A 21,232-nucleotide genomic window follows, 5' to 3' on the forward strand; every position below is an offset into this window, starting at 1 on the left:
TTTTTTTTTTTTTTTTTATACTTTAAGTTCCGGGGTACATGTGCAGAATGTGCACGTTTGTTACATAGGTACGCACATACCATGGTGGTTTGCTGCACCCGTCAACCCGTCAGAGTCTCACTCTGTTTCCCAGGCTGGAGTGCAGTGGTGTGATCTCCGCTCACTGCAACCTCTGCCTCCAAGGTTCAAGCGATTCTCCTGCCTCAGCCTCCCGAATAACTGGGATTACAGATGCGCACCACCGTGCCTGGCTATTTTGTAGAGATGGGGTTTTACCATGTTGGCCGGGCTGGTCTTGAACTCCTGGCCTCAAGTGATCCACCAGCCTCAGCCTCCTAAAGTGCTGGGATTACAGATGTGAGTCACCACACTGGCAGGATGTCTTTTTTAAGAGGTCCATGTGTGCCTTTTGTAAGCTTTCTCTGCTCTCTGACCTCTTATTCAGAAGTTTTACAAGGTTTGGGAGGGCTAATGCGTGGGAAAGCTCTTTAAAAAGGAAGAAGTCCTGTAAGAGCTGCGGGGCAGTATGCTATCTTCTTTCATTCATATGCTTTTTTTGTTTTTTTTTTTTTAAAGCACCAAGGAAATGTTGTTCTCGTTGTCTTCTGGAATTTTAGGTGATCCTTAACTTCCCATACGCTGTGAGCAAAAGTTCTGAAAAGGTGTTGTAGAAATTGAAATTCCTGGGGAAAGTTATTTCCATTTCCCCTCTACCCATATCCCTCAAGTAGCTTTTTTTTTTTTTTTTTTTTTTTTTTTTGAGAGACAGAGTTTTGCTCTTGTTGCCAAGGCTGGAGTGCAATGGTGTGATCTCAGCTCACTGCAACCTCTGCCTCCCAGGTTCAAGCAATTCTCCTGCCTCAGCCTCCCGAGTAGCTAGGATTACAGGCACCCACGACCACGCCCAGCTAATATTTTGTATTTTTAGTAGAGATGGGGTTTCACTCTGTTGGCCAGGCTGGTTCGAACTCCTGACCTCAGGTGATCCACCCATCTCGGCCTCCCAAAGTGCTGGGATTATGGACGTGAGCCACCGCACCTGGCCCCCCTCAAGTATCTTGAAATAGCTTCTGCATAACCCTACCCGGCAAGCCTGGACTGTACCTCTAAGTGTGATCAGCTCAGATTCAGGACAGGATCTGGCGCTGTCTCCCAGGCTGGAGTGCAGTGATGCAATCTCAGCCCACCGCAGCCTCCTCCTCCCAGGCTCAAGCGAGCTTCCTAACTCAGCCTTCCGAGTAGCTGGGGACTACAGGTGCAAGCCACTATGCCTGGCTAATTTGTATTTTTGGTAGAGATAGGGTCTTGCTGTGTTGCCCAGGCTGGTCTTGAACTCCTGGACTCAAGCAGTCCTCCTGCCTCGGCCTCCCAATGTGCTGGGATTACAGATGTGAGCCACTGTACTTGGCCCTCCTTTTTTTTTAAAAAAAGATGAAGCCGGCTGGGCGCGGTGGCTCAGGCCTGTAATCCCAGCACTTTGGGAGGCGGAGGCAGGTGGATCACGAGGTCAGGAGATTGAGACCATCCAGGCTAACGTGGTGAAACCCTGTCTCTACTAAAAATACAAAAAAATTAGCTGGGCAAGGTGACAGGCGCCTGTAGTCCCAGCTACTCGGGAGGCTGAGGCAGGAGAATGGTGGGAACCCGGGTGGCGGAGCTTGCAGTGAGCTGAGATCCTGCCACTGCACTCCAGCCTAGGTCATAGAGCAAGACTCTGTCTCAAAAAGAAAAAAAAAAAAGATAAAGCCCAGGTTGGGTCCTCTGGGATTCCAGCAGAGGACTGGTCTGTATGTGGGAAGGTACTGTATCTTTCAGCCCTGATGTTTGCTTTTAAGGGTTACTTATCTACTAGGATATGGTTGCAGGTGATTTCTGCCCCCATCATGCTGTCCACAGGAGGTCTGCTATCCCCCACTTATCCCCTGGGATTCATCTATCCCTCCGTACTTGTACTCCGTCTCCTGTTACTGTCTCCATGAATGGTTCTCTTACCTGCCCAGTTGCTCCAGTCAGAAACAAGGTGTCGCCCTGCCTTTCCTTTTCCTCTATCCCGTCCTCTACCAGCGAGGCCATCACCAGGTTCTGGATGTCAGCAGTCATCTTTGTTTTAAAAAAGTAGTTCTGTATTTCTGGGATAAGTGGTGATGGGGAGAGGGGAGAGGCTGGGCAGGTGGGCCAGGCCGTGGAATGCCTTGTTTCTTGCTGAGTTTTAGCACTGTGCAGAGCTGCTGAAGGCCACCTGCAGTGACTAGTGCAGTGCACAGCAGCGTGCAGCTTTGAGACACCAGAGGCGGCGCTGGGACAGTCTGGGTTGGAGGTGATAGAGCTCAGGAGGAGTGGAGGGATTCCAGAGGCATCAGCAGGGCTGAGGTACTGGTGGCTGGATGGCGAGGAGGGCACAGAGAGAACACTAGGATGATAGGATGATGTGCGCGTGACTGGGTAGGGAGGGTGTAGCTACCAAGCAAGCCAGGTGACCCAGGGCTGTGTGTGCGTATGTGTGTGTGTGTGTGTGTGTGTCTGTGGTTGTGTGAGTATGTGTGTCTTTCATATTTGTTTGACTGCAGGCCACAAGAAGAAATGTTACATCCCGAGCCAGGGCCCCCATCTCTGTACCTGTGTCTGTAATAATAAAGGCACACACAGTGTTGATTTGAATGCTAGAGACCTCATTTTAGGGTTATGCTTTCCTTTGATCCCCGCCCCACTTTCCTTCTTGCCCTGGGACCTTCTTTCCAGCACGTTGTACAGTATTGAAAACACAATATACCTTCCCTTATTGTTATAGCTCATAGGCTCTTTGGATCCCCGTGTGATAATTTTACTAAGGTCAGGCCCTTTCCTTTGAGCCCCACATGTATTGCTTCATTAATCCTCACAACCCCATGAAGTGTTAGCGTTTTCTTCACTTTTCTTTTTTTTTTATCTTTGAGATGGAGTCTCGCTCTGTCACCCAGGCTGGAGTGCAGTAGCACAATCTCAGCTCACTGCAACCTCCGCCTCCCGGGTTCAAGCGATTCTCCTGCCTCAGCCTCCCAAGTAGCTACTTTTTGTATTTTTAGTAGAGATGGGGTTTCACCCCCATCATGTTGGCCAGGATAGTCTCGATTTCTTGACGTTGTGATCCACTTACCTCAGCCTCCCAAAGTGCTGGGATTACAGGCATGAGCCACGGTGCCCAGCTTCTTCACTTTTCAAACAAGTAAATCCTGGCCCATGAGTTTACTGACTTTCCCAAGACCTTACAGCATATAAGTGGTGGAGCTGGTGTTTGAGCCCCTCCAGCTCCAAGAGTGCCTGTTCTTTAATCTACCATACTTCACTATCACAGAGAAAAATGTATCAGAGGCTGGGCACCTGTAATCCCAGCTACTCTGGAGGCTGAGGCAGGAGAATCACTTGAACCCACTAGGTGGAGGTTGCAGTGAGCTGAGATTGTGTCATTGCACTCCAGCCTGGGTGACAGAGCGAGACTCCATCTCAAAAAAAGAAAAAAAAAATGTATCAGAAAATAATACCCTTAATATATGTGATGCTTTTGATACTAGCTGTTTTAACCTGTTTCATCCAAAAATTAATGCTCATCAAAACCTACTACATTGATTTCCTGACCCTCCTAATAGAGCTCAAGCTGACTTTTTTGTTGTTGTTACATCGTTTAAACTTTTTAATTTTTTTGTATGGACAGGGTCTCGCTGTGTTGCACAGGCTGGCCTCAAACTCCCGGCCTCAAACTCCTGGCCTCAAGCGATCCTCCTGCCTCAGCCTTCTGACGTGTTGAGATTACAGTCGTGAGCCACTGCACCTGGCCTCAAGCTGCCTTTTGAAAATATGGAGTATATTCTACTTCCAAAGCGCCTCTGAGCTCTCCCCACCATCCCAGCTGCCACCTCCTAGCTCAGGCTCCTTCCTGGACCTTACCTTCTTATCTGGCTAACTCCTCTGGCGTCCTGACTTTTACCTTCATCTGTACTTGCTTCCCTCAAATCTGTTCATGAGTAATTTGAAAAACATGTCTGCCCATATCAGTCACCTGATTTAAAATCCTTAAACACTGTATTGCTCTTAGGTGCCTAGTGCTTGATATGTGGAAGATGATCAGCACATGTAAGAGTAAAGAGGTAAAAAGTATTGTGTGTTTTTCCCCAGGATGAAGATCTTCTCCCAAGTAAATATTATGAGGTTGACTTTCCAATGATCGTCACAAGAAAGCTGCACAGTATCAAGTAAGTGTGGTGTGGCCAGAAGAACAAGAGCCAGCTAGAATTCAGATCTAGCTCTCAAGAGATGGCAGATCTGAATGCCAGAGACTTCACTTTAGGGTGTTGCCTTCCGTTCACTGCCCCCCACCAACTTTCTTTTGCCCTGGCACTCATTCCAGCATGTTGTACAGTCTGCAAAATGCAGTATACATTTCCTTATCACAGATCACAGGCTCTATGGCTCCCCATGTAATTAAAATTAACACGAGGCCAACCAGATTTCCCAGACAAGGTTTTTGTTTTTGGGGCTTGTACTCAGGCACTAGGGAGACAGCAGAGGCTCAAGGACTGTCTTGTTGGCTCCCTGAAGAGGCTTGCAGGGATGTTTTTATTAGTGAAGCGTGGGAATTGACATCATGAGTAAGGTATGCAGGCTGGGCCAGGCAAAGCACGTGAGGGGTAGGGGATGCGGGTCAGCGTATCTGGTTGCGTTGGTTATCTTGATTAATGGGCCACTTGGTGGTCTGGCTGGCGGGAAGAAGACTGTCAATCAGTTGTCCAGTGTTCCTTCCTGAGGTGGGACGCTCCATAACCTTGGTTTCATATTTAGATTTCCTAAGGCCAGTTCCTGGAACTTCAAGTAGAAGGCATGGTTAAATATTATGAAGAAGCAACCCCATTCCATTTCTGTTCTATCTTTAGTTCCCTCTGAGAGATTTCACCCTCTATTCTTAAGGAGAAAGGGCTGAAGATCTCATCTTCTGAAGCTACTTCCTGCTGAACAGGGATGTCGTCCTTGCCTCACTTTGGGGGGTGGGGAAATCTCTCATTGACTGTCCTAAAGACCTGTAGGGACTGGGGTGCTCCTGGAATGGTATGGGTCGGAATCCTTGGGCCATCATTAGCTTGACTTGGAGCGATTGAAACCTGAAAGACACAAACTTTACCAAAAGGTTAAAAACACAGTACCCCAAAAGTAATAGCAATTAAATGACCACTTAGGGTCCGAAGAAAGGTAAAAACCATGTCATACTTTGTAGGTATGCACTGATGGAGCCCCAGATGGTTTGAGCAGTAGAGTTACTGAGATTATGTAGCCAGGTAGCCTCTTGGTAAATCTTTACTTTTATTTTGTTTTGGAGACAGTGTCTCACTCTGTCATCCAGATAGGAGTGCAGTGGTGCCATCATGGCTCACTGCAGCCTCAACCTTATGGGCTCGGGTGATCCTCCCACCTCAGCCTCCGGAGTAGCTGGGAATAAAGGCACGTGCCACCAAGACTACCTAATTTTTTTTCTTTTTTTGTAAGTTTGTAGAGATGGGGTTTTGCCATGTTGCCCAGGCTGGTCTCGAACTCCTAGGCTCAAACGATCCACCCACCTTGGCCTGCCAAAGTGCTGGGATTACAGACATGAGCCATTGTGCCTGGTCTTGGTACATCTTTTGAACTTGCAGTTTAACCAATCCTGAACTGTTAATGTAAGAACAGTAGATGTGGTTTATTACTGCGCATACCTGCCCTTGTTCAGCGAGAAGATAGTCCAGGGCAAATCTGTTGTCTAAGACAGCATTGGCTGGGGAGTGCAGGGAGGCTTGACGTCCTTTTATGGCTCTGCCTCTGCTAGTTGCCAGTGTTTCAAGGGTTTGAAAGTTTCTCAAAGCCGCCTCACAGTATGCAAAGCCATCCCAAGGGGCTGCTAAGGGGCAGAGCCACCCCAAGGGGCTGTTCCAACTCCCGCCAAAATTAGCCCTATTGCCCTTTTAGATTTCACATGTGTGATATTATGAACTGTTACTCCACTGGGACTTAAAGTACCTAATGTGCATTCCTTGTTGCGTTGTACATTATCCACACAAGGGCACGCTAGTGTAAGTAACGGAGAGGTGAAATTGGCTGAGGGGTAGCTGTTGGTCAGATGGCAGTCTGGGTGTCCACAAAGGAACAGAATACCCCATGGGTGCACAAACTTACACAAGGCAAGAGGTGTTCAGGTGAGTAGCTAAGCTTTGGCGAGAGGTATGACTGTTTTGGCATGGGGGAAAAGATAGCCTTCCTGAACCCAAGTTTGATTAGGGTTTTTCTTTACTGCTAAGAGAAAACCCGGTGGGATTCCAAAGTAGGCAGTCTAGCTTCTCTTTTTTCCACCCTTTTTGGTGACCAAAGCATTTAGCAGCCCAATGAGGTTTATACATTCAAAGAAAGGGAGACACTTAGGTCCACAGTAAGAGGTACAGAGGTTATTTTAGGTTTCCATACCTCCTTTGTGAAGTCGGTAGTTGAGCTTTTAGGGAATGCAAGAGGCGCAGCCCCTCTGAGCCTGGGGATGATGGTAGCACAGCCAGCAGTTGGACAAATTATGACCTGAAGCTATAATGCTGGAAAGGTTGTCAAGAGAGATCATTTTCCATCTTAGTGGGTCCAGCCTACCCTGTGCCCTGATGGGGAGGAGTAGGAACACAGTAAAGAGTAGCATCTTTATACCCAGCAGGGACAAACGAAGTCTTTACCTGAGGGAGGAGGCTGAGCAAAGCAACAGAATAATAGTAAAACAATTAGTAATATGAGGAAAAGTACTGGACTCAAGATCTCTAACCACATTACTTCTCCGATGATGAATTGGCTCTCCTGAATTTGAGGTCTTCCACAGGTGTTCAGGAGTAAGATGGGCCTTCTGGGCAAGTCTGGAAACATTTAGGAGAAAGCATTTCTGATTGGGAGAGGTGTACCCAGCTAGTGATTCCTTGTGACTTGGCTGCGGTTGGAGTGGTCAGGGTCACCCAGTAAGGGCCCTCCCATTTAGGCAAGGGGTGATTCTCCGGGGAGCCTGCCCTTCGAGTCTTTAGAAGGACTTGGTTCCCTGGATTAACTTGTAAAGGGGTTTTCCCATCCTTAGTGGGGACTGGCAGGATTTTGTTTCTGTACTCTGAAATCGCTTTTTGAATCTGTCCTAAATTGATACTGTGGTTCTTTATGTAATTCTTCAGCTAACAGGAGGTCAGTGGTGGGGAAAAAACCTCTGGTAGATCATCTTAGAAGAACTAAGTCTTAGTCTGCCCAAAGGGGCCCTGCAGACCCTAAGAAGACTGGGAGCATCTTAACCCAGGGCTCGTGCGAATCCTGACAGAGTTTGGCTAGAGTCGTCTCAAGTGTATGGTTCATTTTAACTTTCCCTGATGGTTGGGGTGCCAGTTCATTGTCTATTCCTAGGGTTGTGGAGAGGCTCTGAATAATCTTAGCCATGAAGGAGAGCCTGTTACCACTCTGAGGGGACTTGGAGAGTCCAAATTGAGGAATTACTTCCTTTAGTGAAGATTTATAGACTTCTACTGCTTTTTCTGTATGGGTAGGGAAAGTCTTGACCCATCCAGTAAAAGTATCCACAAACACCAGGAGATATTTGTACCTTAGATTTGGAGGCATTTGGGTTAAAACTTCCTGCCAGTCTTCTCCCAGATAAGTTCCCCTGTGTTGAACCAGTTTAAGTCAAGAGGGGGAAATTGGATGGGTTTGGGGATTATTCCAGGCACACAATTCACTGGCAAAGGTTACTTGTTTTACAGTTTTTCTCAGTGTCTTTCTGGTGAATATTTTATGGACAGAATTCCATAAAACATCTCTCTCTTAATGAGTGGCATCATGGAGATACTTAATAAGTTTCCAGTGGTCAGTTCCCAGAATAAAATTTGTCACCATCTGTGAACCATCCAGCACTGTTTTCCTGGTCCCCCTGCCCCTTAGCTTCCTCTTGCTCTTGTTGTGAGTGTTGTAGGTGATTAGGAAGGTTGGTAGGGTCTGTCATTAAGGCCAACACATTGCTGGGTTCCTATAACCAGGCTGCCTGTTTTGTGGCCCTATTTCCTTGGCTAATGAGAGACCAGTCCCTCTGGTGGCCTTTGCAGTGAATGACTGCCACCTGGCAGGGAAGTTGTGCCACTTCCAGGAGAAGTTGGATTGGATCCTTACATTTGCCTGGGGAGTTTTTAACTGTTAACATTCCCTTTTCCTTCCATATGGCTGCATGGGCACACAGCAGGAGAAACGTATACTTTGAGTTGGTATATAAATTTACTCCCTCCCTTTCTCCCAGTCGTGAGGCTCTGTTAAGGCCTCTCTCTAGTGACACTTTTTGTGCCATTTTGGGGAGGAAGGGCTTTAGTGTCTGTAGTCTCTTTCGGGCTTACTACTGCATGTCCTGGTTTTTGGGTCTCCCTCTACAAAGCTACTGCCATCAGGCTATCATTCAGTCTTTGCATTCTCCAGAGGCTTATCTCACAAGCCAGGCCTGCTGGAGTGCGTTCTGTGGGCTCTGTGCATTGATGCTGTGAGTCCTCATCATCTGTGGTTGGGAGTGAGGTTGCCATGTTCAAAGTCTGACATACCCTGAAAGTAATATCCAGGGTGTCTAATAAGAGAGCTTGGTGTCCCTTGACTTCTAACCCAGTCTGAACCTGGTAGGGAGTCATAGCTTCTGTATATTGTCCCCGCGTCAGCTTAGATGCTTCACTAAATAGCAGGGCAGTGGCTGCCACTGCCCTCCAGCATTGCAACTGGATTTGTCTGTTTTGAAAAATGAGCCACTGACTTCTGAACAGTTCCTAACCTTTGAGTTAAGACTCCCAAAGCTGTTCTTAGTCTCTCACAAACATACAAGGTAAGTGGTTTTTTTCAGTTGGGGTTTCCAAGGGCGAGGGCTTGACCCAGCTCAGTTTTTAGGGGTTCAAAAGATTGTTGACATTTCTTCTCCCAGTCCAAGGGCTCTCTTTCTTCCCCTTTTAGAGTCTCATGTGGGGCTTTAGCTGTCAGGCCATAATTTAGAATCCAAATACAATAGAAGCCCAGGATTCTCAAGAAACCCTGGGGCTGCCTTTTTGTTTGTGGGACCAGCAATGAAGTGATTGCTTTTTCCGGTCCACAGCTAGTGTTCGGGCTCCTAGAGGCAGAATGAACCCCAGATATTAGAACTTCTGTAAATAAATCTGGGCCTTGGATGGGGCTGACCTTGTATCACCGCTCAGCCAGGAAATTCAAGGTTTTAATGATGTTAAAATCTGAATCCTGCCATGTCTGTCTGACAATGAACAAGTCATCCACATATTGTAATAAAGTCCTATTCTGTAGGCTTAGCTCTCTGCAGTCCCAAAAAGGTGAGGGCCTTCCCGGAAGCCCTGGGGAAGCACAGTCCATGTGTACTGTGTGACTTTCTGGGTATCAGGGATTTCTCCATTCAAAGCAAAAAGATACAGGGATTCTGGGTGGAGAGGGCTACACAAAAGAAAGCATCCTTGAAGTGTAGTAGAGTGAAAAACTGAGCATCTCCAGGTATCTGAGCACAGACAAGCTTGGTACCAATGTGGGGTGAATGGGAATGACTGCCTCATTACCCCGCTTCAAATCCTACACAAACTGATATTCTCCATTAGGCTTTTTAACAGGGAGGACCGAGGTGTTCCCTGGGGACTGGCAGAGTTTAGCCCTTGCTATAGGAATTTGTGGAGTAATGGCTGAACCCCGTTCAGTGCCACAGGTTTTAGGAGGTAAGATTCCTTCCATGGGTAGCCCATCCCAGGCTTCAGGTCTGTCTTTGCTGGGGGAACTTTATTAGCCTGTCCTAGGACTGAAGTATCCCATAGGGAAGGGGTGACATGATCCTTGCTTTCTTTGGGTATGTTTTGGCTCTCAAGTTCCTTTCCATTTAAGAGTGCTAGCAGGTGGATTCCCTGTTCTGGCGCTGCCTCTACCTGCAGTCTGTCCTCTTCCAGGGAGATAGTGGCTCCCATTTTGCTTAATAAGTCCCTACCCAGAAATGGAGTAGGACATTCTGGGGAGCATACAGAAATGAGGAGAAATAAGCCTAGACATGGCCTCACAAGCAAGAGGGAAAGTAAATTTTCTTACCTTAGGACACCTGTCTATTCCCATTACCCTGCAATTGCAATTGGAGAGGGGGCAAATAGGCTGGGTCAGGACAGAGCAGGCGACTCTGCTGTCCACAAGGAACTCAGTTTTCCTACCTGCCACATCGAGGGTGATCTGAGGCTCCGTGGTGTGATGATGATGGAGTGTACTGCAGTCGGAGCCAGGGTGCTGTCAGGCGGTGTCTATCAATCTCATCTGAAAGCTTGGTGAGGAGTGGGGGCTGGCCAGGGTTGCCTGCCGGCTGTCTTGTTTTAGGGAGGTCAGGGCAGCCTCTCTTCCGGTGACCTTCTGTCCTGCAATATGCACATTGGCTCCATCCAGGGTTGGCTGTCTTCGATTGGTTGGTCTCCTGGGCCTCCTAGGGTCACCCTCAGGTGGTGGATGAATTAGGGCAGCCAGAAGCTGTGCTGTTTTGGTCAGTCTCCTCTTCTCATCTGCCATCTCTGTCCTGCCTGTTATTGAAGACCTTAAAAGCCTCCTCTGCCAAGGTCAACAGCACGGTCTGGGGTCTGGCCTCCAAATTTTCTGTAATTTCCTTCTAATGTCCAGAGCTGGCTGAAGGATAAAATGCACGGCACGCGATGCCTCCCCTCTGCTGCTTCCAGGTCTGCATGGGTGCATTTCTCAAGCGCTTCAGGGATTCTATTGAGGAAGACTACTGGGATCTCCTCCTTTCTCTGGGTACTTTTCTTGACCCTGTCATAGTGTACAGGTTTGACTATACATTTCCTTCTTCCTTCAGTCAGGCAGGTGACAAAGTGGCTTATTCTAGCTTTATCTAGGTTTTCTCCATAGTCTCACTCGCATGGAGACTGCCTGGGACCGCATCTCCCCCTACACGGAGGACCGCATATTGGCGTTTAGTGACTACCTAGATATTGGCATATTCGTTAGCCTTTTCAAATATGTGTTGCTTTTCATCATACTGCAAAGTGACCATAACATCCCGCCACATCAATGAAAAGGCAAAATTCAGTCTAACAAATTCATCTCTAAACTTACCAGGATCCTCTGAAAATCTACCAAAGTGTTCTTTTACATAGTCCTAGATCCACCACCAAAAAAGGAACGTGCACCCTTGTCACTCCCGTTTCCATCCATTTCTCTGAGGGGAAAACAGCCCTGGGCCAGTGGGGAAGCAAAAGAGGGTGCCTGTTTGGAGTCCGATTAGAGCACTGTTAGGGACAGCACAGGGGTCCCCTCCCCAGGAGGCCTGCTTAGGATGGGGAGGGAATTCCGGGGGCCTGAGGCTGTGGAGGTCCACTTCCTTAAGTTCCTTCAGGAGAAACCTGGAAATAGGGGCCTCACACACCTGACAAGAATCCAGTAGCTTTGGGTCCTAGCATAACTTCCTAAAAGCTTATATCGAGGTATCTCTCCCCATTTCTCTGTCCATTCACAGAATAGATCTGGCTGTAAGATAGTGTTAAAACTAGGAGATCCACTTCCACCCATGGCCATTTTTCTTGATCTAATGTGTACTAGGGCAGGTTGTATTACAGAGGAAAATCAGTTTCTTTTTCTTTTTTTAAATTAAATTTATTTTTTTTGAGACAGGGTCTCACTCCATTGCCCAGGCTGGAGTGCTATGGTGCGACCACAGCTCACCGCAGCCTCAACCTCTTGGGCTTAAGGGATCCTTGCCTTAGCCTTCCGAGTAGCTGGGACCACAGGCAGGCACCCCCACACCTGGCTCCTTTTTCCTGTTTTTTGTAGAGGTGGAGTTTTCCTGTGTTTCCCAGGCTGGAGTTTCTTTTTCTTTAAGCCGTCTGATTTGGATTCCTTCCATTTAGAAATGATACATCCCAGACGTGAGTCTTGGAAGATGCCTGGGGCATTGCCCATGACTGTAGCCCCTGTGTCTGCTTGTCTTAGTAGAGGGCCAGGGGCAGGGTGCAAGCACAGGTGTCAGGCGACGACAAGAGAGTTGGCTCCCAGCCCCGCACAGCACAACGATACGGGTCACACGAGAGGGCACGTGTGACCAGTGAAGAGAACTTCTCCCCAAAACGGAGTGCTAGCTTGGATAGTTTCTTTTTTTTCTTCAACCTTACACGAGATCCGGGTTCTGCTGACCAGTGTCCTGCATTTGGTAGTAACCAAATGATAATCAATAAGATGTTGAATGAAACACACAAAAAGAAAAACAGATCAGGGCATGAGCTAGGCAAACTCCAGCCCCATGTGCTGTCAATTCTCCCCACACAAAGGCCACACCCAGAGTCTGTAGGCTCGAACACTGAACAGACGGAGAAGAGCTCACAGGCTTCCGTTCCCACCAGGTGTGGCAGAGGGAGGGAAAGCACTGAAAGACTTGAAGATGACGGAGGCCGAAGCCAGGGTGCCTGAGAATTCCTGCCAGCCGCGTCAGTGCGCCCTGCACGGGTGTCTATTCAGGTTGAGCCAATGAAGTTAAAAGTCAAGGAAGGAAAGCACAAAGGAAGAAGGAAAAAGACAACTAATAGGGGACGCGAGGGAAAGGGAAGCATTGTCTGGGGCGGGGGTGGCGAGGAGTCTCTCCGAGACCAGAGGAAAACTCACCAGTCGTGGTGGCAGTGCTGAATCAATGGGGCCTCCCTCCGGCCCACTGGCTCATAAGCCTCCCCTGCGGGGTGGGTAGTTACTCCTTGTGCTCCTGCCTAGCTCACCGGATAATCTGTTACGGCACCAAGCAGATTTCCCAGACACGGCTTTTAGTTGGGGGCTTGTGCTTGAGCACACAGGGAGACGGCAGAGGCTCGAGGGCTCAGCGACTGGCTCCCTGGAAGAGCCGGGAGAGACATTTTATTAGTGAAGCCTGGTGACTGACATCAGGAGAGGGCATGTAGGCTGGGCTGGGCTGGGCTGGGCAAAGCATGTGAGGGGTAGGGGATGTGGGTCTATCTAGTGGCTGATGGTTATCTTGGTTAATGGACCACCTGGTAGGCTGAACAGAGGCAACAAGGCTGTAATCAAGCTTGTTCAACCCCAGGCCTGTCAGCGGGTGACATGCGGGCATGTGACATGCGGCCCAGGACTGCTTTGAATGCAGCCCAACACAATTTCGTAACTTTTCTTAAAACATTATGAGATTCTTTTGTGACTTATTTTTTTTAAAGCTCGTCAGCCATTGTTAGTGTTCGTGTATTTGCGGCCCAAGACAGTTCTTCCATTGTGGCCCAGGGAAGCCAAAAGATTGGACACCTCTGCTGTAAATCAGTTGTTCAGTATTCCTTCCTGGAACGAGACACTCTGCCGCCTTGGTTTGACATTTAGATTTCCTAAGGCTAGTTCCTGGGATTCTTTAAATAGGTCTGGTTAAACATGAAGAAGGAGCCGTATCCCATTCCTGTTCTTTTTCATTATGACTCTCCATCCATTAATGTAGTTTCCTGGAACATTTAAAAAGTGACCCCATATTTTCATAATCTGAATGTGTGTGTCTTTTATTTACTACTTTATTCCAAGGGCATGTAGAAAGTTACCTGGCCTTGGCTGGGCACAGTGGCTCATGCCTGTAATCCCAGCACTTTGGAAGACCAAGGCTGGTGGGTTGCTTGAGCCCAGGAGTTCGAGGCCAGCCCGGGCAACATGGCGAAACCTCATCTCTACTGAATATACAAAAATTAGCCAGGCATGGTAGGTGCATCTGTAGTCTCACTTACTTGGGAGGCTGAAATAATAGAAGGATCACTTGAGCCCAGGAGGTCGAGGCTGCAGTGAGTTATGATCACACCACTGCAGTCTAGCCTGGGTGATAGAGCAAGACTCTGTCTCAAAAAAAAAAAAAAAGTAAGTTACCTGTCCCAGAATAAATGTGCAATAAGTGGTTTTTTTGTGTAAGTGACTAAATTAATGGAAGACTGAAGTTAGTTATTATATATGAGATGTTATGGGCGCCATTCCGAGTCCAGTATCAGGGAGTTTACGGAGTTGCAGATGACAGGTTTACTAGTGTGTGCTGAGAGCTTTCATAGCCTAGTACCCTGTTAAGTGCTTCACTTGGATTGTTTCATTCAGTCCTCACAAGACACTCATGAATTAAGTGCTACTGTTATCCTCTTTTTGCAGATAAGGAAACTGAGGCTTAAAGAAGTTAATTTGCCCAAAGTCTTCTATCTAGAAAAGGGTGGAGCTGAGATTCAAACTGTGACTTTAAGCTCAAGATCAAGGAATCTTAATAGTTGGGTTTTTTTTTGTTTTTTTTTTTGAGGCAGAGTTTTATTCTTGTTGCCCAGGCTGGAGTGCAATCTCGGCTCGCTGCAACCTCCGCCTCCTGGGTTCATGCGATTCTCCTGCCTCAGCCTCCCTAGTAGCTGGGATTACAGACATGTGCCACCATGCCTGGCTAATTTTGTATTTTTAGTAGAGATGGAATTTTTCCATTTTGGTTGGGCTGGTCTCGAACTCCCGACCTCAGGTGATCTGCCTGCCTGGGCCTCCCAAAGTGCTGGGATTACAAGCGTGAGCCACTGTGCCCGGCCTGCATCTTAATAGTTTTAACTACAGTCCCTCACCATCCTCCCTTTTAACTTAGTCATTTAAATAAAACCATAATTCTTATATTGAAAAAAATGTGAGTGAACGTTAAGTGTTTCAGCCATCCTTTAGAAAAGTCTGATCCTTACAAATTGGAAATAACTTTCAGGCTTTGTTTTTTTCTGGATCCATGAAAATAATGGATCAGGAATCTATGTGCCTCCTGATTTTACCTTTTCTTTTCTTTTATATTTAATATATTTAATTTTATATTAAATATGCTTTATAAGTCATAAATGGCAATTCTGATGCTCTGGGAACTGGAAAGTACTGGCTGGTTAGAACTCTGAGTGGAATAAGTGTAACTGGCTCTTGGTTAAGTCCAGAGATGGTTTCCTGGGACAGAAAGTGTGTTGGTGTTTGGTTATGGTTGTTGGGATATTGATGCATATCTGATTTCTGATTTTTTGCCTATTCTGGATTGGGGGAGTTACCACATAAATGTTACTGAACTTTAAGTTTGTGTAAGAGTCAATTCTTCTGGCTACCTGTGACAAATAACAGATAACTTTTAAAATTTGATTGAGAATAGGCAGCAAACTAGAGATGGCCCAAAAAAACATTGGAATGTTTGAAAAATTCTTGTTAGGCTATCTTTAGCTATTTCTAAGTCTAAATACTTCATGATCAGTTTGTGATTTGGACATCAGATGCCAAGTGTAATGCTTAGCCAATGTCACCTGAGACCTGTGTCCACTGAAGTTTTACTGTATGTGTGTAGGGTCAAAAGTGATTAAACTGAAGCCCTTTTTAGAGGGGCCCCTGCTTTGAACAATAGCAAATATATATTTGCCATTTTGCTAGTGAGTGTCTGCATTTGTGCAGTAAATGAGCTCATGAGTAAATTGAAGAGCAAATAGACTCATCTTTCTCCTCTTTCCCGTCTTCCCATAGATGCAAGCCTCCCCTATCCAGCCCCATTCTAGAACTGCATTCAGAGGACACACTTCAGATGGGCAAGTATCAAGCTAATGCAAAATTGACTCTATCAGTATTTTTGCTTCCCACCCCTTTTTTGAAGATGGGGTTTGTGTTGGGTGTGTGTGTGTTGTTATACAATGTATTGTCAGCTGAAGAATGACGAGGTTCATAAATTTGGAAAGGAGAGCTTGCTTTCTCAGAGAGGGTTGCAGCCTGCAGGCAGGCCATTCTAACAGGCTGGGAAGCACAGCTTCCTGCCAGAAGCCAACAACAGATACTTTGAAGGAGGGGCAAAAGGAGGAGGAATTTATGCTCAGTCGGGTGGGTGAACATACATATTTAATGAGCTATAGGAGGAGTCATGAATATTTATGAAGGGACAACTCTGTGCATGTGCAGTTGAGCTTCACACCCTGTCATAGGTTCCATGTACAAAAAAATGTCAGTGTTAGCATGATCCAAGGGTGGAGGTTTTGGCCCTCTGACATCAAAAGGTGAGGCAGAGGACACAAAAACCCGCATCTTTCGGAGACTGGCCAGAACCACTCCCTGTTCTGTGGTCTCTTATCAGGAAGGAATGCTGGTTGACTGTTTTGAAGTGGCCAAAGAGAGGGGCAGCAGTCAGGCAGCTGGATTGGATGATAGCAGCAGTAGAGTCTTCTGAAAGGGTGGTTGCTGTTCAGCCCTTAGGGAAGAACGCCTCCAGGCAGTTAGTAAGCAAGGGGTTTAAGGAGGCATCTGACTTCCTATCCCCACGTGGCCAAGAACTCAGTTTTCAAGGTCACTCTGGGATCCTCTTGGTTCAGGTGGCTGGGGGGCTTAGAATTTTATTTTTAGTCTACAGTAGACTTTTGCGGATACATTTACATTTGTGTTGGGGTTACCATGAAGGAATTTTCAGCGACTTTCTGTATGACTCTTCTTAGATATCCTTAGGTCTCTAATCTTCAGTCTTTCTGTAAAGACCTTGAGTTAGTTGCCAACATTTCAAAAATAAACTTCTCATGAAAAATCTCGATTTCTAGCTTTCCTTGGAAAAAAATCAGAAGACGCGGTAACATTAGGCCATGATTTCCACAAGGCAACAATTAAATAGTGTCTGCTTCGGTTAGAGGAGTTGCCTGTCTTCCAGTTCTGCCCCACCACTCTCTGGTATCTTACACTTGACCTGCTTCACTCAATTCTGTTACCTGCTTGGCCCTGGCAGTCAGTTTTCCCTGTTTTTTCCCTCAACTTTTAATTATGACTGTGTCTTAACAATGGTTTTCCCATTTCTGAGCCTTTCAAATTATGGGTAAATCTCTACCACAATCTTCCGTTATTTTCAGTTTTTGTCTGAGAGAAGTTAAAGGGGTTTATTAGTAATTCAGATCAGAGAACGTGCAGAGAGGACAGCCTTCACCAGTGGTCAGCACAGGTAACACTATGGGCATCAGGTGACTAGATGAGCCAGGTCCTTTTATTTCAACAAGTAGGAACATGAGAGGAGGGAAAGTATTCTCTGAGGCAGGGGTGGCAAGGAGTCTAGGGTTTTTCTAGCCCGCTCCTCCAGATTCTTCCAACCTCTACCCATTACCCAGTTCCAAATCTGCTTCCACATTTTCAGGTACTTACAGCCACAGCCCCTCTTCCCAACTTCTCAGTACCAGTTTTCTGGTTTAGCTCATTTTGTGCTTCCATAACAGAATACCTGGGGCTGGGTACTTTATAAAAAGAACAGAGACTTAGTACAGTTCTGGGAAGTTTGAGGTTGAGGGGCCCACATCTGGCAAGGACCTTCTTGCCGTGTCATCCCATGGAGGAAGGTAGAAAGGCAAGAGAACATGACTGTGAGAGAGAGGTGAAGGAGTGCAAACTCAGAACCCACTCCCAATCCCAAGATAGTGGTATTCATTCATTCATTGGGACTGAGTCACCTCTTAAACGTCCTACCTTTCAACACTGTTGCATGGGGGATTAAGTTTCTAACACACGAACTTTGGAGGGACACATTCAAACCATAGCACCCGAACACTGGGTATTGTGATTTAAAATTTTTTCTACCAGTCTGGCTGGGTGCGGTGGCTCACGCCTGTAATCCCAGCACTTTGGGAGGCCGAGGCAGGTGGATCATCTGAGGTCAGGAGTTCAAAACCAACCTGGCCAACATGGTGAAACCCCGTCTCTACTAAAAATACAAAAATTAGCTGGGTGTGGTGGCGGGTGCCTGTAATCCCAGCCATTTGGTAAGCTGAGGCAGGAGAATCGCTTGAACCTGGGAGGTGGAGGTTGCAGTGAGCTGAGATCATGCTGCTGCACTCCAGACTGAGTGACAGAGTAAGATGAGAGTCTATCCAAAAGAAAAAATTTCTACCAGTCTGGTAGGCCAAAATGATGCCCTATTATTTTATTTTATTTTATTTATTTTTATTTTGTTTTATTTTATTTTATTTATTTTATTCTATTCTATTCTATTATTTTATTTTATTTTATTTATTTTTTTGAGATGGAGTCTCCCTCTGTCACCCAGGCTGGAGTGCTGTGGCTCGATCTCGGCTCACTGCAACCTCTGCCTCCCAAGTTCAAGCAGTTCTCCTGCCTCAGCCTCCCGAGCAGCTGGGATTACAGGCAAGCGCCACCATACCCGGCTAATTTTTTTAATATTTTTAGCAGAGACGGGTTTCAGCATGTTAGTCAGGCTGGTCTTGAACTCCTAACCTTGTGATCCTCCTGCCTTGGCCTCCCAAAGTCCTGGGATTGCAGGCGTGAGCCACCGCACCCCGCCGATGCCCTATTATTTTTAAAAAATTTATGTAACTTTGAATGCTAGTGAGATGGAGCATCTTTCCTTCGTTTTATTGGACGTTGGGACCTCTTGTAAAGTTTTTCATTTCCTTTTTCCGTTAGTTTGTAGTTTCTTTCCTTTTCAGTTTATAGGAACCCTTCATAACACATAGATGTGTTCTTTGATAAAGGTCTGTTGTCAACTTTTTTTTATTGAACTTTTTTCTCATTCTTTTACTTATCTTTTAACTTTGTGTCTCGTCGGTAAATTTTTTACTCTGGATCTTTATAGTTTTTTATTTTGCTATCATGCTGGGAAAGGAGAATTTGAATAAAAATGTGAATGAAAATTTGGGCAAAGTGATAGGTGATCTTAAAACCAACAAAAATATTTGTTTAAAAATGACCTTGTTTTATCAAACCTACAAGGCTGTGACAGTAAGACTCACCATTATTTATCAGTAAGAAAGGAAAAGTGCTGACACTTAAGCTGACGCATCATCAACTGTTAGATGCATCCTGATTTCAGGAACGTTAAAATGTGAAAGGATGCATCTTAGAATTGATGATGTATTTTTTTAAGCTAAAATCTGCTTAGGGTAAAAAATCAAAAGTGTATGAATGGACACACAATGAAAAGTCAGAAGGTGTTTTTTTTAAAAAGGAAGGCCGAGTATGGTGTCTCACACTTGTAATCCCAGTACTTCAGGAGGCTGAGGCAGGAGCATTGCTGAGGGCACCTAGTGAGACCCTGTCACAAAAACATTAAAAAAATTAGCTGGGCATGGTGGTGCACGCCTGTAGTTCTAGCTACTTGGGAGGCTGAGGTGGGAGGTTACCTTTAGCCCAGAAGTTGGAGGCTGCAGAGAGCTGTGATTGCACCACAGCACTTCATCCTGGGTGACAGAGTGAGACCCTTTCTCTCAAAAGAGTAAAAAAGGGAAATTGGGTTCTATTACCCCCAAACTCCCTACCTGGCAGGACCCATGTTGTTCATCAGGCCTCTATGTGCCTCCTGATTTTCTTCGCTCCCTCCCTCCCTTCCTTCTTTCCTTCCTTCCCTCCTTCCTTCCTTCCTCTTTCTCTCTTTTTTTCTGTCTTCTTCCTTCCTTCCTTCGTGCCTGCCTGCCTGCCTTCCTTACTGCCTTCCTTCCTGCCTTTCTTCCTTCCTTTTTGAGACAAGGTCTCACTGTTTTTGCTCAGGCTGGAGGACAGTGGTGCGATCGGTCACAGCTTACTGCAGCCTTGAACTCCTGGGCTCAAGTGATCTTCCTGCCTCAGTCTCCCGAGTAGCTGGGATTACAGCTATGTGCTGCCACACCCAGCTGATTTTTATTTTTATTTTTTGGCGAGGGTCTCGCTGTGTTGCTCAGGTTGGTCTCGAACTCCTGGGGTCAAATGATCCTCCCACCTCGACCTCTCAATGTTGGGATTACAGGTGTGAGCCCTGCACCTGCTCCTGATTTTCCCTTTGACCACGGTAACTATGATCTAGCCACACAGATACCTTGCTGTTGACTATGCCAAGCATGTTCTTTCCCTCAGTCCTTTTCATTTCTTCTCTCTTTGCTTGATGGGCTCCTTCTCATCAGCTCAACTGCCATTTCCTCAGAGGGGCCCTCCCTGACTACTAGGTTAAAGAGAGACCCCCTCCCTGCTGCGTAATTTCACACTCTTCTCTTTCAGTTTCCTTGTGGTACTAACTGCTCTGTGATATCATCTTGATGACTCATTTATTTAATGATTCACTTTCTCCCTCTTCTACTATGTAAGCTTCCTGAGAACAGGGACTGCTTCTGTCTTGTTCGCCACTGTAACCCCTGCACCAAGAGCAGTATCTAGTGTACAGACAGTGTTGAATGAATACTCACGTGACTGCTTGAATGGATCGATGTGTTTGTGTTTTTGTAATCCACTTCTACTCTGGTGAAATTAGGTAGGCAGAAGGAGAAAAGAAGAGCAAGTGGAAAGCATTTCAGAGTGGGAACAGGATTTCAGCTGGGCCCTGAGAAGGCCCTAGGTAGGGAACAGATGATCTCAGCCGGGACACACTGAAGGAAGAGCTGGAAAGGCCAGTGTGACTGGGGCTTGGGTGGCAGGAGGTACGTGCTTCAAGGTTGAGAAAGATCATAAAGCTGGTTGAGAATTTTGGACTCCATTCTAAAGGGAGTCGGAAGCCTGTTACACATGCCCCACAACACCCTGAACTTCTCTGTAGCCGCTTGCCCTTGTTCTCTCTCTTTCCCACTGGATTATAAGCCCATGAGGGCAGGGACCATGTCTTCTTGTTCATCAGTTATTCCCAGGACTTGGCTCAATGCCCCATAAGTATGAGATGGGTAGTCAGACAAACTAACCCTCTGTACAGTCCGGAAATCCGCCTCAGTCTGTCTCCATTTTACCTCTTCTTCTTTTTTTTTTTTTTTTTCCAACTAAAGGCTCCTAGGAAAATCTGTGAACCTAAAAGATCACTTTGCAATGCTTAACAACAGTGCTAGTCTGTCATGGAAGATACTATGAATGGGATTGATGAGATTCACTACAGATCCAACACATCTCTTTTGAAATGCACCTGGCAGTGGTGGAAGAGATTATTAGTCATATGATACACCAGCACTTGTGTGTGTATGTGTTTAACTACTGTGTTACATTGTGTAAGTCTTCAGTTTTCTCCTGCCTTTTCACCTCATGACCTAATCCCCTCTTAAAAGTGATTAAGACTGGCTTGGTGGCTCACACCTATAATCCCATCAATCTGGGAGGCAGTGGCAGGAGGATCCCTGGAACCCAAGAGTTCAAGACTAGCCTGGGCAACATAGGGAGACCCCCTTCTTCCCCTCCTCCCTCCCCCCACCCCCCACATCTGTACAAATAAAAAAAATTAGCCAGGCATGGTGGTGCACGCCTGTGG

At 46.4% G+C, this 21,232-nt stretch overlaps 1 protein-coding gene across 2 annotated transcripts in view; it reads left to right on the plus strand.

The window, feature by feature from the left end:
* LCMT1 (leucine carboxyl methyltransferase 1) overlaps nucleotides 1–21,232 on the plus strand; it is a 71,114-nt gene that overhangs the window by 26,033 nt on the left and 23,849 nt on the right. The window contains exons 4-5 of one of the 2 annotated variants that reach the window (XM_011954620.1): nucleotides 4,150–4,226; nucleotides 15,532–15,593. In XM_011954620.1, coding sequence (XP_011810010.1) covers nucleotides 4,150–4,226; nucleotides 15,532–15,593 — 139 coding nt within the window. The remainder of the gene's footprint in view (nucleotides 1–4,149; nucleotides 4,227–15,531; nucleotides 15,594–21,232) is intronic. The other variant, XM_011954621.1, reaches the window with a different exon arrangement.

Source organism: Colobus angolensis, unplaced genomic scaffold, assembly GCF_000951035.1.
Source record: "Colobus angolensis palliatus isolate OR3802 unplaced genomic scaffold, Cang.pa_1.0 Scaffold387, whole genome shotgun sequence".
NCBI lineage: Eukaryota > Metazoa > Chordata > Mammalia > Primates > Cercopithecidae > Colobus > Colobus angolensis.